An 18290-nucleotide genomic window follows, 5' to 3' on the forward strand; every position below is an offset into this window, starting at 1 on the left:
TTTTTTTTTTTTTTTTTTTTTTCCAGAAAAGAATCACTTTTATTGTTTCATCACTTTTATTGGCAAGCATATTCTGTTCTGGGAGGACCTATAGATTATAGCTATGCACATACCCAATCTTTATCAAATGGCCATGTATTGGACTTTTTGCAATATTTAGCCTGTCTGATAATTCCTGAGCTGTTTAACTTGAATTTTCAGGAATGGATTTTTTTATTAAGTCCTTGTCAATTGTTTGCAAAGGATGGTCATCCAGAGTGAGGATTATCTTCAAGGCTGAAATTTCCACACTTAAATCGCCTTCAAACTGTGTCATCAAAAATAACTTTTTTTTTTCTATATATAGCATAATTTGTTTATGGACTAGCATTTTTTTACCCTTTTTTAAAAGAACATAACGTGATAAATATATAATGAAAATGAACTTTAGGGTTATCCATTCTTTAACATTACATTGAAATAAAAGCTATGCCCAGCATATGCTAGAATGAACCTGATAAATCGTATTTCAAAATCCATGTCAATCAAGGTCACTGTGTCAGCAGTAACAAAATAATTAACATGTTTCAATTTGAAAAACTGCAGAACTTTTTAATGACTCAATATTTTTAATTATAATAGAAAAAACATATAAGTAAATATATGTAGTTCAGAAGTAATAAATTTTATTTGTAATTCCAATAAACAATAAAAATGTCTTATTGTTATTATATTACATATAACCCTTTTCAGTTTAATAAGGAAAATAGCAAAGCATGTTCATATAAAGTAAAAAAAAATAATTATATTAAAATTCTGATATATTAATAGTATTGTCCTGCTTTTAAAATTAAGTAATATGTTAAATAATCCATTAATTTTGCTCATGTACTTTTATAGTTGTGTAAATATTTATTTAGCCAGACGTAATGCCATATTTTAAATTTTGCTTTTTTTAATGCCCTCAAGGTGTATTTTGGAACATCTCATGCAAGAATATATCTTGCTGCAGATTTGTTTCGAATAAATTGTCCAACAGGAATGTCAGCTTTAATGAGGAAGAAACTTCTAGATGAAGTTGGAGGGATGAAAGCATTTGGCCAGTACTTAGCAGAAGATTTCTTTTTTGCCAAATCATTTACAGATAGGTAAACTTTTTAAAAATGTATAACTTTTTATGTTACTTGTAAAGCATAGAATTATTCAATTTTTTGTTTGGATACTTTATGCTAAGTTCATTTCATGAAACTTCCTTGGTTATTGGACAATTTTTAATTCTTGTCATGTTCTCTGATTTCAGAGGATGGTCTCTCCGAATAAGTTCTCAACCAGCATGGCAAAATTCTGGTTTATGTGAAATAACGAATTTTAATAATCGCGTATCAAGGTAAATTTTTAGCAATATTAGTTTATATAGCTACCTCAGATAAAATAGTTTTAATAATAAAATTGTGTTACTTAAATTTATGCAACTTAATTGATCAATTTTATGATATGTAATCATTATTAAGTTTGATTACTTTTATTTTTCCCTCCTCCAGTATTGCAGCTTGCCTGGTTATTGCTGCACTTAATTTAAGAAAAGTGGGAATTTGTATGGTCAGGCTAAAAAAGTTCAAAGATTTAAGCTGTAAATTTTCTCAAAGAGAGATGTAGAACTATGATAAAAGAACAAAATTTGTATATGAAATTTAAAAGGAAAAAAAAATATCTTACTCTTCTAATATCGTATTTGCTAACATTTTGTTTTACTAAAATTATGATGAAAGGCTGTAAAATCTGTTACTTGATCTCGATGATCTTGATCTCGAGAAATTTTGCCTTTCTGGATGAAAGGTATTCAGAATAATGCTTTTGCCCTCTACATTTCTGATAATGTGCCACCAAAACAAATCTTTCATTCTTCCCCCCTCCATTATATGACCCCTATATGTGCTCCAGTTTTCAAAAATTTCATTCAAAATTTTTCTCTGCTTCTACGCCACTCAGTGTCATGCAGCTCAAGAATGGCAGGTGAGCCTCCCTTCCCCATAAGATAAAGTAAATCATATTCTGTTATTATAGTACATTATGAAAGCTAGTTTCATATGTAGGAAAGCATCTGTTTCTGAGACAGCTAGTTCTTGGTTCATGTGAGAAGTCTCTTGGAGAGTTGTAGACTGCTTGGTCACAGGATTTAACCCCATTGTAATTTTCCTAAATATTATTACAAAATGCTCAGCTGTGGTAAGATAACTTCCTTCCCCCAAAGTGGGTTTAGGGTTACGAGAAAATGGCAAGGGAAAACGGGGGCTTTTTTTTGGCGAGAAATCACCCATTTGGCAATAAAATTGGCAGTATGCCGTAGACAGATAGAGAACCTTCGAGAATAAATTCTTACCGGTTTTTCTCAGAATGTTCTCAAAGGCAGGCTAAAAGCTATATAAACCCTACTTGTACGAGGAGTAGCAGTCTTTTGAGTTGATTGTCAGTTTAGTGGTCTTGTCAGTGTATCACAAGTTGGTGCATCAACAGCATGCATCATCGAGGCTATTGAGTTTATCATGAGTTGTAGAATGGATAGTCTCGAGAGTACGTCGAGTTTCGAGAATAACCGAACCGAGTCAGGTGCGTACTGTGGTGCCGTGCCGTGAAGCTCTCTTCGCCGTTTATAGCCTGATAGCCTGATAGACTGAAGACTGTGTTGCTGATTGTGTCAGCGTGTTTGTCATAGTTTTTTGACAACTGTAAACGTGATTTTGGAACTGTCCTGAGTGATACTGGCTAATAAGTTGTGCTTTCATTCTTCAAGTGTTGTTAATCACTCGAAGTCCACAAACCCGTGCAGAATGCAACAATGTATTTGTTTACTGGATAATAATTAACAAATTCCAATTCTTAATGTCACGCATAAACAGAAATTCAGAGTTGCCAACTCTCCCGATTTTCGACCGCTCTCCCACCAACCCAATATTGTAACAATATTATAAACAATATATTTAGCCAATGAGCTCAAGGCTGTTATTTGGATGTTCTTTATTTCGTTCATCTTGTCCTGATTTGTGTGAGTACACGTGCCTTCGGGAAATAGTTTTAGAAATTATCATCTTTTGTTATGTCTGTGTGAAAGGTAAAATACTCATGTACATTTCAAAAATCGTACACAGTTGACTTTCCTTCCATTATTTCCTCAAGGAAATGTAATAAATTTGCTATGTGTAATGTCTGCCGTTGCAATTTTTCGATTTCGCTTGGTGGAAGGGCGGATGTTCTCAAGCATGTGTGTACACAAAAACACAAGGACAACATGAGTTGGTTTGAAAAAAAATTAAATTTTTCTTCGGAAACAAAGAACCGAAAAGTTATTAATGCAGAATGTTCTGTTCTCTGTCTTTTTACTGGAGCACAACCTGCCACTGAATGCATCGATCACGCTGCAGCTTTATTTAGAAAAATGTTTCCCAATAGTGAAATCGCTAAGAAATACTCAAGTGCAAGGACCAAAACAGGTGCAATTGTTAAACAAATGGGTTTGAAAAATAATCTTCAGTTATTGATTGCATTAAAACAGCTCCGTTCTGCCTCTCTATGGATGGAAGCAATAATACCGATTCAAAACTATATCCAATTGTTGTTTCTTTTTTTAATCCAGAGTCTTCAGAAATTGAGCGCAGTTTACTTTCTGTCCCCATTTTAGAAGGACATGCGACAGGCCTTTAATATAGCACAGCTAATTATTAAAACTTTGAAAGAAAATGCAGTCCTTCTGGATAATTGCTTAGCACTTGGTGCCATAATGCACCAGTAATGGTAGTCTTGAAGACTGGTGTTGCAGGCATCTTAAGAAGGAAAATTCAGGTTTGCAAATTATGAGGTGCACCTGTCACCTCTTAAATTTAGCAGCTGAAAAAAGGACAGCTTCTTTACCAATAAATGAGGATGACCACATTGTTGATATTTATTTCTGATATAAGGTACTTTTTGAAGAGATTTTCTGTGTTACTTAATTTAGTCATGAAAGATGATGATATTGATGTTGCCACTGATAAATATTGCAGTCGCAATTTTGCAGTTTACAATTAGAAAACTTGGATGAAGTTGTAAAATCAGCTAGGATTGACACCTAGTGGAGTTTTTATTGGAAAACTGAAAGGTGCTGATGAAATCTTAAAATATAGTGAACTGTCTAGAATTATGTTGGCTATCTTGACAGTTCCCTTTAGTAATGCGGAGTGTGAGAGGATTTTCAGTATTGTTGCGAAAACGAGACTAAATTTAGGTATAATATTAGTGATGACACATTAGAAAAACTTTTTAGAGAAAGCAGGCCTAGGTGGCAATTGCTATGAACAAAATTATGAAGTTTTGTTCTTAACGAAAGCAAAATCTGCCACTGTTCATAACAATTTTATGAAAACTAATTTGATTTGGTATTTAAATAGCTAATGTTAGTTGAATTGTAAATTAAATGGTTTTATTTCCAGCGCAGTGCAGCGCGTGACGAATATTAAAGGAAAGCTAAGCCGGAAAATTAAAAATACAAGAGCGCGTGCATTTAACATTTAATAAATATCTCTTTTTGCTTTTGAGAAAACTACAGAAAGTTCTCGTGTGCGATTTAAAAATTTTATAAAAGGGGGAAAACCTCTCAATTCGAGGGTTAGTTAATTTGTTGTTGTTTTAAGAGTTTGTTTAGAAAACTGCTCTTGTTGATTGTAGCGAATTCGTGGATTAGCTTTTTTAGCTGTTTTGAATTAAGTTCTCTTGAACGTTTGAGTAGTTAGAAGATAACTACTGTGATATATTGTAATACTGCACGAATATTTGAGGAAATTTATGCATTTTTTGTTGTGATAATAATAAATTTGTTCATTTTTCATCGGATTTGTGCATTCAATTCAAACGAACCCGTACACGCGCAACAATATATTAATTTAGCAATTGTACATTGACTTTATCTGTGATAATATGATAGTAATGTAAGAACCTGATTTTATATATATATATAAAGTAAATTACTTTTTTTCCCTACATTTAGTTGTGTGGTTGTGGAAGTTTAATATGAAACATTTTTGCTTATGGTGCATTTGACATAACATTTAAAGAAGTTACAAATGTATCTTCTTCAATGTTCAAGGTGTTTTGAGAAATTGGTTGATCACTGTCCTGGGTGATGACTTTTTGCCCAGCAATTTTTTGAATCTATAGGATCATTGTAACAGTGCTTTCAGAATTCCAACAATTCCAATGTAAACTATCTTTTTTTTGGGGGGGGGAGAATTAAAGAAGTCTATTTAATAAGTTTTTCATAATTCTGGAGGCAATAATATTAAATTGTTTTATATTATTTTAATATTTTTTAAAGAATGTCTTAAAAACAAACATTTTTTAATGCCAGAAAATTTAGAAAATTCCCATTTATAATTAATGACCTGGGCATGATTTTTATTTTCTGAATCATACTTGGGTAATTTCATGAAAACTTTATGATATAGATATGTTTTGATAAATGTAATTTAAGAGTTGAGACATGATCTGATGCTAAAAGTAATTCAACTTGGTGAATTGATGAAATCCACTTTTATTAGTCCAAAGGGGATTTGTCCCTGAGGGACTATTGTTTTCGTTTTGCAACGAATCACTCTGAATGTCTGTTTCACTTTTCAAACTGTTGCCACCAAATATTATTGCCCTGTATTATATTTGAAAAAATTAGATGATGAACAATCTGCATAAATGTATGTATGTTTCTCGCATTGTGATAAAACAACGGTACCTATAGCCATCCAGTTTCGAATGACGCAATCCTACTACGAAAATGGGCATCTGAAAGTCCAAATTTAAAATTTGGAATTTGTTTTATTATCAATTTCATATTTTGTAAAACTTTAACAACTTTTTGATTAACAAACTCAAGGATTTCAAAGAGCAGTGCTGTATAGAAAAAACATTTTTATCTCCAGGGCGTGAGACTGTGTATTCGAAATTCTAAAGATATGCTCAATTTAAAATTACTTTGTGATATGGCTGTTGAACTGAATTTTATGTTTAAATGCGAAGAACGTGATATTTAATAAGTAAAGGTAACTCGCAAAATGTTAAAAAAAAAAATAAAATAAAAAGGCCCCTTTGGACGTAACCTTTTAGATTTTCTTTTTGTTGTTTGATGTTAGAGAATGTAGAGATTTATTTGGTGCAGCATATGCAACATTTATCTGCTGTGATTATTCAGGCCATGATTTATTATTATCCTTTAATATTGATGTTTTTGTTTTTGCATTTAAATTTGAATATGATTTTCATTTCTGTTTCACTTTTGTAGGTGGGCTAAATTAAGATTTGCAATGGTACCATACACAATAGTTTTGGAACCTCTTTCTGAATGCGTTGTCCTGGGAGCCTGTGCTGCATGGGCTGTCAACGTCCTCTTTCAGTGGGATGTTTTCGTAGTGTACTTAGTCCACATCTTAGCTTGGCTAATTTTAGACTGGGTTCTCTTGAATGTAATACAGGTACAGTATTTAAATTGCTGGAGCATATTTAGTTGCTTCTTAGATTTTCAATATGTGAAAGAATAGTGCAGTGCTTTGGAAATAGATTAATAATTATATTTCGTATGTGGATTATTTCAACCATGAATTTCTGTATAAAAATAGTGAATTTTGTATATTTTTATATATTCACTTTTTAGATTTTCTTAGTTGTTAACATATTGTGAATCTTTATTTCTGTTCAAGGATATTAATATGAAATTTACAGGAAACTTATTAGTGACGTACAATATTTTGGCTGAAGATTAAATTAGAATTTCATTATATGTTTCAAATTTAAGTTCCATTTCTGAAACTGTCCATAGAACTTTAACCAACGGAAAACTATTTGCTGGAAAATCATATTGGAAACAAAAGTACTACGTTTTGATTTTGTGCTTTCTGAATTGTAATATAGATGACAGTAAGAAAGACAGAGAACATTGCTTCATTCTCTAGACATGAAGTTTATATTAATATGTACCAGGTGACTTAGTTTAAAAAAGAAGTGAAGGTTTAACTAGCTCTCATTTGATCTCTGGCTTGTGAGAAAAGCAAAATAAATGGAAGGAAATGGTATGTTTTGAAATCTTTTACAAAATATTAATAATTCAGTTACACTGTGTATAATAAATTTGTGCTGATCACATCTTGGTTAATCTTTTGGACAGGTGTGCTTTAGCCTCAGAAACTTTATTACTTCAGCAAATTTAGATTGATGGATACTGATATCAACTTGTTTCTACCTTTCTATTTCCTTTACATTATTAAGTTTAAACTTTCAACTGTCCACTTGACAGTCACAGAAGTTTTTTTTTTTTTTTTTTTTTTTTTTAATGATGTATACGGTTTCTTTGGATCAGATTCCAGAAACTGGGAATGAAATATAATTCTTTAATTCCCTACCTCTTGAAAATTTCTATTATGTTTTAATGCCTTAAAATGGTGTAATTTGTGCACATTTTTTTTTTTTTTTTTACTTTACATATAAGTGTACAAAATAAATACTGCATAATCACATGTATTTTATTTATATGTATTTCCACTATTTTTGTATATTAAGTGTTAAAATTAATTTGTGGCCCTTCATAATCATAGATTTTGAGTTTTTTCGAATGCCAGTTTTTTAAAATCAAATATTAAATGCTGCTGGTGGCATAACTTACAAAAGAGTACATTAAGTAGGATATTCTTAATTCATTTAATGTGGAAAAAGTGCTCTTGAGGCTTAAGGAAGTGGTATTTGAATAATGAGAGCATGAAGTGGTTGCATGATAAAACATGGCCACATATAATAAAAGTAGTTGAAGAAATCGTATTCCTTGGGCCACGAATTTCATTTCCCTAATGAGACCGCTTCCTATTGCAATTCCATTTGTTTGCTTTTATATCAGTTGGGAATATAAATGCTTTAAATCACCAAAACAGGTTTAAAAAAAAAAAAAAAATGCATTTAACTCAAAGCATTACCTAGTTGAGGAATGATTTGTTAACAACCCAGCTGGTGTGTATGCAAAATATTTTTAACCTCCTTACCAGTGAAGCATATTTCAGGAACATGTAGCATAAAAAAAAAATTTTTTAGGGGGCTTGTTTACTCCTAGTGAGCTTCTCTACAACTAATGATGTCCAGCTTTTAAATAAATGTGGAGCAAGCTTCGCAATATATTGATAAAACAGTCCGTAAATGCCATTAAGCATTTGATAAAGGAAAACGAACTCATTTTAGACTTCATAGAATAGAAATGCTGGTCCTTCCCTTCCTGAATTCAGTTCAGGCATTTCCAGTTTTGCACGAATAGATTACCTGAACTGGATTTGGATGACACTGTAAGGTATTAAGATACCACCAGCCTCCCCCCCCCCTTTTTTTTTTTTTTTTTGAAGGGAAGCCACAAATTTATTTGTACATCTATAAATGCCTTGTGTTTTTGTCAGATTTTAACATATATTTGTTTTTCAGAACTCTGCACTGCCATTCAGTAAAATGGATTTTGTAATTGCTTGGATGTTTCGTGAGTTAGGTGCTTTTTACCATTATTGTCTGGCACTTTTTGACCCAAAGATACAATGGCGGACTCGTACATTTTACTTAAAATGGGGAGGCCTGGCCGAAGAATTTAATCCTCGAATATGAACTTCTGCAGCATCTCTGATAGGACAGTGACTGATGCAATTGAATGAGCCAGTATATGAAAAAGTCTCCAGCAGGTACCTGATGATTTTCAACTGGCAACTACAAAACTGTGTTATCAAATTTTTCTTCGACTGCTGGTCAGTGAATTTGTGGCTTGTGATGTACAGAACAATTTTTTGTACAAAGTTCCTTTAAAGGAGTCCACTTACTGTGATTTATTTTACCTCCCGAAGGGACCGCTCTTTGCTCAAATTATCATGTAGTTGATTGTTTCTCCTAAATCCTCCTACTCATGTGTGCATGTGAATCTGTGCCCACATGTGCAGATTTAACCAAGTCTTTTTATTCTGTGATTTGTTTGAAATTAATGACCGCCTTCTGACTCTTGAGTTACTGCAATTATAATAGTATTCAGTGCCTGAAAAAAATTTGTGAACAGTCTTACTTGTTGCTGCCAAGTTTTGTTCTGCTTGCTCGTTAAAGGTATGGACAGCTGCCGTATTCGAACTCTGTAAGCTGCTCCAATCAATCTGACTTTATCATATTGGAATTATTGTTCGTTTTCAAGAAAATTGATCATCATCACTTATCTTAATTGCAGTTTTTGATATCAAAAAAAGTTACCTTAATCGACATCACAAAGAGATTTTTATCAGTTGGTGATGATTTAGTGCATTTCAGAGTGCATAGTTTCTTAATCAGAATTACATAATATTTAAGCAGAGCAAAACTCCCTTTAAAAAGTCATTTTGTTTAAAATTATATATATATATATATACATTATATATGTTCGTGTGTGTCTCAATGGACTCATTAATTCTTAATCACCTGTAAATGTATGTTGTGTTGTTTGAATAGTCTATGGATTATTTTAAACATTAAATTTAGTTTGTTGGTACAAATCATCTGAAAATGAAGATATAGTTATATGTAGATGTACAAATTTTACTGTATATTATAAATGAAAGAATTTAGATATTTAGATACCATCCCTTCTTTGTGGTGTGAAGATAAAAATTTATTATTCTTACATAACATAATTAGGTAAAAATTTATTATCATGACTACTTAATTATTGTTCCAGTATGTGTTCAAATTTCTCAAATTAACTGGGGGAGTGCTATTAAAATGTTTCAGTTTGAATCGTTCTTCAATGAAAATATGTCAATTATAGAAATCAAATGGTCTGTAATCAATTTTCATTAATAAATTCTTTTTAGAAAATATATTTTAATATTTTAGATTTAAAAAGTTTTTATCTACTTGTTTTTAAAATACTGTACTGCAAATATGCAAGGTATTTATTTTGTGTCTTACAATTAAGATCTCAGCAAGTATTCCTTTTTTTTCTTTATTGAAAACAAATTTGGGTACTCTTTATGTTTGATTTTTGTTTTTTCTAATCCTGGGACAAATGTAAACCTTCTAATCTTGTGAATTCAAAGAAACTTTTTTTTTTTTTTTTGTTTGTTTGTTTGTTTCCATTTTTAACAATGCAAAGCAAAAATAATTATCTATACATCTTTTTTAGTTGCAACATCTTTTATGATCTCCCTTTTTAAAAAAATGCAATTAAAAGGATTTCATATTTTCTTTTTTGTTTGAAATTTTGTATATTTTATCTTTGCTTAACATAGTACTTATTAAGTCCAGGTTTAAAGCTTTATTAAGGGGGAAAAGAAATTTTTGGTAAAAAAAATCTTAGATTTATAAATTTATCATCTTGATGTTTTCCCATCCACTAATATACACTAAAAGGTCATCATCATACAGCCACAGATATCAAATGCTAAATGCCATACTTTTTTCTATTTGAAATTTTTTGTAAGAATGTTTATATGTAGCTTTGAAGTGTTTATAAATTTTTGAAATGCAAGATTTTCTGCATAACATATGTTATTAATACTATGTGCAGTGCTTAATATCCTGGTTTTAATTTTTCTTTTTATACATTTATTCAGTTTATAGTTTCTTATATTTAAATTTGCTGACTAATATCTGTTAACTCTTTTTAGTGTAAGATTTAGTATTAGTTGTATTTTAATTTATTATGAATTATTTCTTGAATTGTCCTTAATCTAGACCTAAATAACAAAATAATAAAATAACAAATAAGTTTCTTTTAAAATAATATATAAATTAAAAATTTATTTAATGTAAAATGAAAATATATTTGTATATAGCTTTTTTAATTCATACTTGCCTAAGTAGAATGTGTAATATTTCAAAAAAAAAAAAAAAAGCAGTATCTTGCTCATTGTAAGATTTTCATATCAAATACTCCGTCTTGTTAACAATAAATGTTCATTTATTTGTAAAGGATGTCTTATGCTTCTAGGTACTTGCCTCATCTCTGCTGCATTATGCCGTGTTCTTCATTGTTAAGTTTTAGTTGTAATGCAAAAATTTTGAAAACTAACAATGAAACTGTAATTATGGAATGTGAATTTTCAGCTGTAGCTTCACTGTTAGTTTTCAGAGTTCATTTCTTGAATTTATATGGTTTGTGAAATAGTGGTTGTGAATTTCTGTTTTTAGAAAGTAGGTAGTTTTATAATGTATTTCAAATGAGAAATTTCTTTCATTTTGCAGTTCATTCAACACCTCCCCCAAGATAAATTTTGTGTGTAAGATTATCTGTTTTGTATTGATCATTATTCTCAAAAATTAAAGCTGAGTTAATGTCTTTAATAATTATGTTTACAATTGTAAAATTTTCTTTTGTGATATGTGAAGCAAAGAAATGTATTTACAAGAGGCTGAAATGTGGTATTTTAATTTCCTTACTGTGTGATACACAAAGAATGAATTTATTATATTTTATTAGCCCCTTTCATGAAATAATGTTTGTTAGTGAAATATTTAAATGTTTTCATTAATATGGTGGCCTTTTGCATGTATTCTCAGCTAAGAGAAAAACTATTTATTTTTACTCAATATCCATATTGTGTTTATCGATTCAAGGTTCCAAATCTTCCATTTGTTTTAACATTCCATTTCATGTACCATGAGTGTAGTGTCAGCAAGGTGAAAATTTGAGTGTTTTTCCAATAACTTCAGCAGAGTTTATTAATAAAACTGATGAAAAAAATAATTTTTGTTGTAGTTGTAGAAGTCAGTGATTCTGTTATGTTTTTTGAAATCTTGAAAGTTATGTTCAAGATGTGGCACTCTTTAATGAACATTTGCGAAGGTATCCTCACATTAAAATTATTTCATTTATTTTAAAAGCTTGCTTGTGTTACATCTGTGCAAATAACTCTTTTTAACTGTAAAAGAAATTGTCATATTTTTTACTTCAAAACAAACATTTATTAGACTGTTACAATGTATCACTTGCCATCTTATTTCAAATGCCAAGAAGGATTGTTTTTTCTATTTCATGTTGCAGCAAAATATGCCATCTGTTTATAAATTGGTTCAGGATATTAGTAACTAACAAATGAACTTCATCTGTAAAACTGGTATTAAACTACTGATTTTATTGCAATTCTAAAACATACTAACATGACTGTTAGTGGTATAATTGATACCACAAAAATATATGGATTTGTTGATAGCCACTTGTTACTAATTTCAGTGTAGATACTAATATCTGCTGCTACTTGTTTAAATTGCAGTGGCTATGCGAAGATCATTATTTTAGTGATTGATGGGCAAAATTGTAAGATTTGGCTATTGAGATGAAAATGTCCAGTTTTTAAAATGCATTCATTCCTATAATCAAAAACATTTTGATGAATTTGGATTATGTGATTATTTTTTCACGAAATGAAGTTATGTGCTCCAAGTTTCAAATACATTTGAAAGGATAGTATGTTGTTGAATTAAATCAAGTTTCATTTAACGAAGTGCATTCTAAATTTTTGCAGATGTGTTAATTTTTAGAAGAAATTTATGATCTTGCATTTTATGGGATTTCCTTTAGTATTTACTGAAATTAAATTGGATTTTATTTTTTCTAAAGCCAAAGCAGTTTTAATTAACAGTAGCATTAAAAGGCTAAAATCAGTTGTATATTTTTCAACAAAGAATGACTGGAAAATTAATAGCTTTTATTTTGATTTATGGAATAAGTTGAGCATGGAATATTGGGTAACATGTAAAAAATCGTGTAACATGTAAACATATGTTGAGAATGAAAGTCATTTAATTTTTGTCAGCATTTCTGAAAAAGAAAAAAAAATTTTTTTTTTAATCTTCTTATCTGAAAATATATATTGTTAAAAGTTATAAACCAAGCTGTTTTGTACTGAGATAAGCAATATATTGCATTAAGAACATCTCTTATTCTATACCAAAATTCTGTAGATATTCAAAAAAATTATTATTTGGATGTTAAAATTTAGTCTAAAAATCATCATTCATACAGCCAAAAACTCCTTTACAGAATTGATGACGAAAGTTCACTAACTTTAAAGTACTTATTGATATGAAAAGCAAACAACATTCATTCATTCCATAGTAATGAGATACAAACACACTTCTCATTTATAAAGGAAAAGAAAAGAGGGGTAAAATAATTACCCCTCAAAAAGTCTCCTGATTGTTTTTAAATTATTGGGTGTCTCATTAACAACCTGTCCGCAGACGTAAAAGGTCGCAGGTAGCATAGCCATGAGGTCAAGCAAGGGAAATGTCTTCTCTTTAGCTGCAGAAGTCCTCTCTATAGTCAGTCAGATGTGCTTGGCCAGAGCCAGTCACATGTGTCACCCTCCCAAGTACTGACCCCGACCGCTGCTTCTTGAAACAGGAAGTGAGGGGAGGAAATGAAATTTTTGAAAGTGAATTGTGTCCTTAAATTATCATCAGGAATGGGATGTCATTTAATCTTCCTCTTCCGCGACTTTCATGATAGCATTGGTGCTCGAAATCCAGCTGCTAATTTTTCTGCTGTTCCTTTGGCTGCTCTGATTTTTCCTATCTGATCGATGATGTTTCCTATGAAGTTCAGAATTTTTGGGTCTTGTAACCAAAATCAAGAGAAGAAAAAAAATGCATTATTTCAAGTACAATAGGCAAGGAACACCAACTGCTATTGGCTGAAAAGGTATTCTTCTTGAATATATATTTATGTGGCGCTTATGGATCCGTCATTTTAAATGAGCTCCTGTCTGTTGTATTTATTGCATTAGTCTGCAAAGAGATAACATTGGTGCATATCTGACAGATTAAAAATTAAGTGTATCTTAAATTATGTCATTTAGATGTAATTTAGAAAACATGGTAAAAAGAGATTGATTTCAAAATCTCCTGAAGTGTTTAAGCAGTTATAGATAGATAAATTTGAAAGATCTTATGCTTTGCCTTATGGCAGTATTAATGACTATTATTTGTAATGCTGCACAGAAAATAATTAAAGATCTTATGTTTCACTATAGTTACATAATTATAAATGACAAAGATATTTCTGATGTCAGAACTAGCTTTATATGCTAGATAAGTCATAAAAAATTGCAATATTTGATAAAGTAGCATTGTTTTGCGATTTTTCAAGCATTTACAATGCAGTTTCCAAGTTGGGAGGATGAGTTCTCAGAATAAAGAATAACTAAACATATATATATATATATATATAATGATTGCATGCATCAATTCATTTATTTTATATTCATCATTGTTAACATATTTCTTTTCAACCATTATTTGAATACATTTTATGGCAGCTGGTGAGAGATAAAACATTCCTTTAATAAATATGAGTTAAAGCTGTAAAAAGAGGAATAACAATGATATTTCAAAAATATAGCTAGAATTTGTGAAATTCTGAAAATCTCATTATGGTGAGAAAATGCTTCATACTTTTTTTGAGTGGAATATAAATACCAATCTGAGATTTATAAGCTGTAGTTTTGTGTACCAAATGTACATTCTTCTGTGACAGTTTATGTAAACATAAACTAATTAATAAAAAATTAATGAACTAACAAAGTGTGCTTCAAGGTATAGACTGCAAATTTCATGTAACACTGAGGATTCATTTTAATTGCAGAGAATGGGAAACTGCAAATAGGTCTTAAAAATGTAGCTACTAAACTGATGTAAATTGGCAGTATAAAAATCTGTTTGGGCATGCCATGTTGATCTGTAACTTCAAAATACTGGCAAAATTGAGAGTTTGATAATGAAAAGCTTTGTTAATTTTTATTTATTTAGTTTTACCTTGCTTTTCTTTGAGGATTTGAAATTAATATTAACAAATATATTCTTTCTTGGGGGGGGGAGGAATGCACAGATCAGCTGTGTGTTTTTATTTGAAGTTCAAAAGTTGTAAGACTTTTCTTGTGATGTGCATAATATACGGCATTAGAAAAATCTTTTATAATCTATAGTAATGGGCAAATGTTCATAAAACTTACGAATTAAATCGTGAAATGGCTATATTTGTAAATTGCATCCACTGGAGATAATCAGAAGTACTTCTATTATTTTTAAATTGTTCATTTATACTGTTTTAATTTGAAGGCTAATTTAAAAATTTTATTACATTAACTGCAACATCATTGAGAACTGGTGGTATACAAGGCTACTTAGATGATATATGAAAGATCTTATGCCTGGAAGTTTGGTAACGCTTGCCAGACTACATGGATGATAAATGCCTGGCAATGTAATATAGTGAACGTTGTGGGGAGGGGACCAGAAAGGGTGGTTATATATGTTTATGATGATGGTTAAAAAAGGGAAAAGGGCTGTTTATACATGAAATAGGAATGCAATTTCGTGACATTTTAAATCTTTCTTTTGGCATTCTCTATACTTAGACTGTTAGTTAAAACTGTTGAGATGTCTAATTCTTAGTTATAAATTGCCTATAAAAAATACTTTTTTTGTGTGCTGCATCTTGGATAGTTGTGGCAGATGTTAGTAGTAAACCTGGTATACTTATTAGAAATATTTTCTCTTTTAATATTTAGTATTGTAATAGTGCCCAGAATGATTTTGTCAATACTAATTATTTTGTGCCAGAATGCTTTCCTGTATTTGCAGTTGTGATACTATTCTGTAAAAGAAAGTGAAAAAGCTTTAAAGAAAATTTTTATTTGCTGAAAATTGTGCCTGTGTGAAATAAATATTGGTGAAAGGAGGTGAAAAAAATCTCCCACAGCCTGTGCAAAAAATCCTGTACTCAGGTCTCCAGACTATTAAGAGTTTTGGGAAAACCCTGCTTTTCACTTGTTTGAAATGTGTAAAGAAATACACCTGTAATAAAGTGTAAAAATTTGCTGTTTGTGTATTTTTCAAATTAATTTAACTAACATCATCATTATTTCAATATTACAGATAGCTGTCTTTGTATATCAGAATTCTTCTCATGTAGCTTGCATGAACCTCCTACCACTTAACAGGCAAGCAAGAATTATGTATCTGTTCAGCTTTATTCAGAAAATATTACTGTTGAACAGTCTCTGCCATGATTTGAATTCAACATTTTTCTTGATTAGTGGTTACTAAAACTACAGTACTAAGAATAGCTTCTGCAACACTTAAATTCAACTATCTTAAATTAGATTACTCTTTTATTATTCAGGATGTTTCAAAATATTGTATCTGATGAATACATTTTTAAAATATACAAATCGAAAATGTTTTAATGATTATCAAGCAAACAAACAAAACACAACCCTAAGTAAACACTTTCTTACTTTTTTATGACGGTTTTGAAAGACAATATGAGGAAGAAACCGGGCGCAAAAAGCTTGAGTCTGGCCTTGATTGTAACACATCCATTTAAACCCTTAGATAGTTCAAAAAGTGCATTTTTATTGTCATAGAATCGATTTAAGGGATTTCCAAGCCCAACACCTCATCAAGTGCCCCATATGATTGTCTTAAAATTCTGTTCACGGGATCCGTTATGAAATTTTTACTGCTTTTATGAATATTACATAATTTATCTCCCCAGTCATTTAGTTTCAAAAATAAGATAATAAATTTCTCGTATATTGATAATTTTCAAAGTGAGTTGGCTTTTCTTAGCCTTAGCCAAATGGTGTATGCCACTGATGATACCCATCAGGGATGTTTTCTGTGATTCTAGGAACAGAAGGACAAAGGAGCTCAGAATGGGATTGTTTATTCTTTACTGATGAAGATCAATGTAGTCTTACTAATCATTCTGGGTGTCTAATCATCTGGAGAGAGCGAAGAACATGCAATCTCTTGCTCCAATATCATTTAATTGTATGTTTTTCAACATCGTTTAAGTACTATTGCAGAGGAGGCAGAATTCTAGTTTGAGACAGTATAATGATTGGTGTCTGTATGTAGCTCCACATCCTTTAAAGAGGTTCAGTCACTGGTGACAGCCCTGAATTTCACTTCATAAGTAACAACGCTGCATCTACTGCACTGAACTGTTGGAGACTGAAGTTATTTCCACATGATCCACGAAACTAATTCCATATGAACATCTGCGAGACATTTTTGGGAGATGCCTGCTCTTGTATTACTGCTAGCAAAGATTCTGAAGATGCTATCAGTATTACGAGAGGAATGGCTCATAATGCTTCAAAAGCTAGTTGATGATCTCTATCTGAACATGGACAGCAGGTACTTTTAAAGCTTTATACTATCTTCAATCGCAGTCAGGAATGATCATATCGTCTTTTAAGCACAGCGTTTTCCTTACTCTGCACCTGTCTTCTCTCTAGCTGTGCTAGGAAGCCATTTCTCTTGCGACCAGTACCCAAATAATCAATGATATCAGAATGACACGTGTTCAAAGTGTTAAATCCGAAATTTAGTCCCATAAGATAAAAAATACATAATGTCCTAATAGTCGGAAGACATATATACAAGAAGTATTTGTGTTATATTTTTGGAGTCCAAAGTAGAAAGCCTTATCAACCAATGAAGTATTCAGAATGTACACTACCTGACATTGAAAATGAACACCATGAAGAAGTGGCCAAAACGTAGTGAAACTCTGCATATAGAGAGGGACAGCAACGAACAATAAGTGATCTTCATTTCGAAATGATATCCGTAATACGGAGCGAAAACAGCATCGGCTCAGTAGCTTGGTTGGTTGAAATGAACCGGGACACCCAATGATTCCTATAAGTAAAATAGGTATTGTCCTTTTGCACTTCTATTTAGAGCTACCTCCCCCCACATACACACTGGGCCATGCAGCATTTATTTAAATTTGGTAACACAGTCAAAAGTCTTTAATCCGGAACTCAAAGCTACAAACTTTCTGCACATGCGCATAGTACGTTTACGCATGCGCGTTTAATGTATAATGGACGGTATAAGCTAAGCTAAAATTATCTATTTCAGTTAATGTTGCAGATTGTGTTGTTCCTTAATCTTCTAATTGGATTCGGCTTATTATTTTTTGCAGACTGTTAGAGCAATTTTATAAAAGTAAGCTTAAACTTTCGATTATGTCAAAAAGAATTTCCTATTCTCGAGCTGCCAAAGGATCTACAAAGTGAAGCATGTTTCGATGTGCATAAAAAAAAAAAAAGTGGAATTGCTGCAAAAAATGGATAAAGGCATATCCTTTTTTTCTCTAACTATTCCGAAATCTGTTTATCAATTTCATGCTGCTCTGCGGGGGGGGGGAGGAACATTGCGGCGCGCAATGAACTGGAAGTTGATCTGTCAGTACTATCCTTATCTTCAGCGCAGATGTTTTTATTTTATTCGGCTTATAA

At 31.2% G+C, this 18290-nt stretch overlaps 1 protein-coding gene across 1 annotated transcript in view; it reads left to right on the forward strand.

Moving 5' to 3' along the window:
• Positions 1 to 15852, forward strand: part of GlcT (ceramide glucosyltransferase) — a 44818-nt gene extending 28966 nt beyond the window's left edge. The window contains exons 6-9 of the mRNA XM_035377594.2: positions 949 to 1127; positions 1280 to 1366; positions 6281 to 6470; positions 8452 to 15852. Of these exons, the coding sequence (XP_035233485.1) occupies positions 949 to 1127; positions 1280 to 1366; positions 6281 to 6470; positions 8452 to 8625 (630 nt within the window). The 3' untranslated portion in view covers positions 8626 to 15852. The remainder of the gene's footprint in view (positions 1 to 948; positions 1128 to 1279; positions 1367 to 6280; positions 6471 to 8451) is intronic.
• The last annotated feature ends 2438 nt before the right edge of the window (positions 15853 to 18290 follow it).

This window comes from Stegodyphus dumicola, chromosome 7 (genome assembly GCF_044657685.1).
Source record: "Stegodyphus dumicola isolate Sdum_Otavi_A_Nest chromosome 7, ASM4465768v1".
Classification (NCBI taxonomy): Eukaryota; Metazoa; Arthropoda; class Arachnida; order Araneae; family Eresidae; genus Stegodyphus; species Stegodyphus dumicola.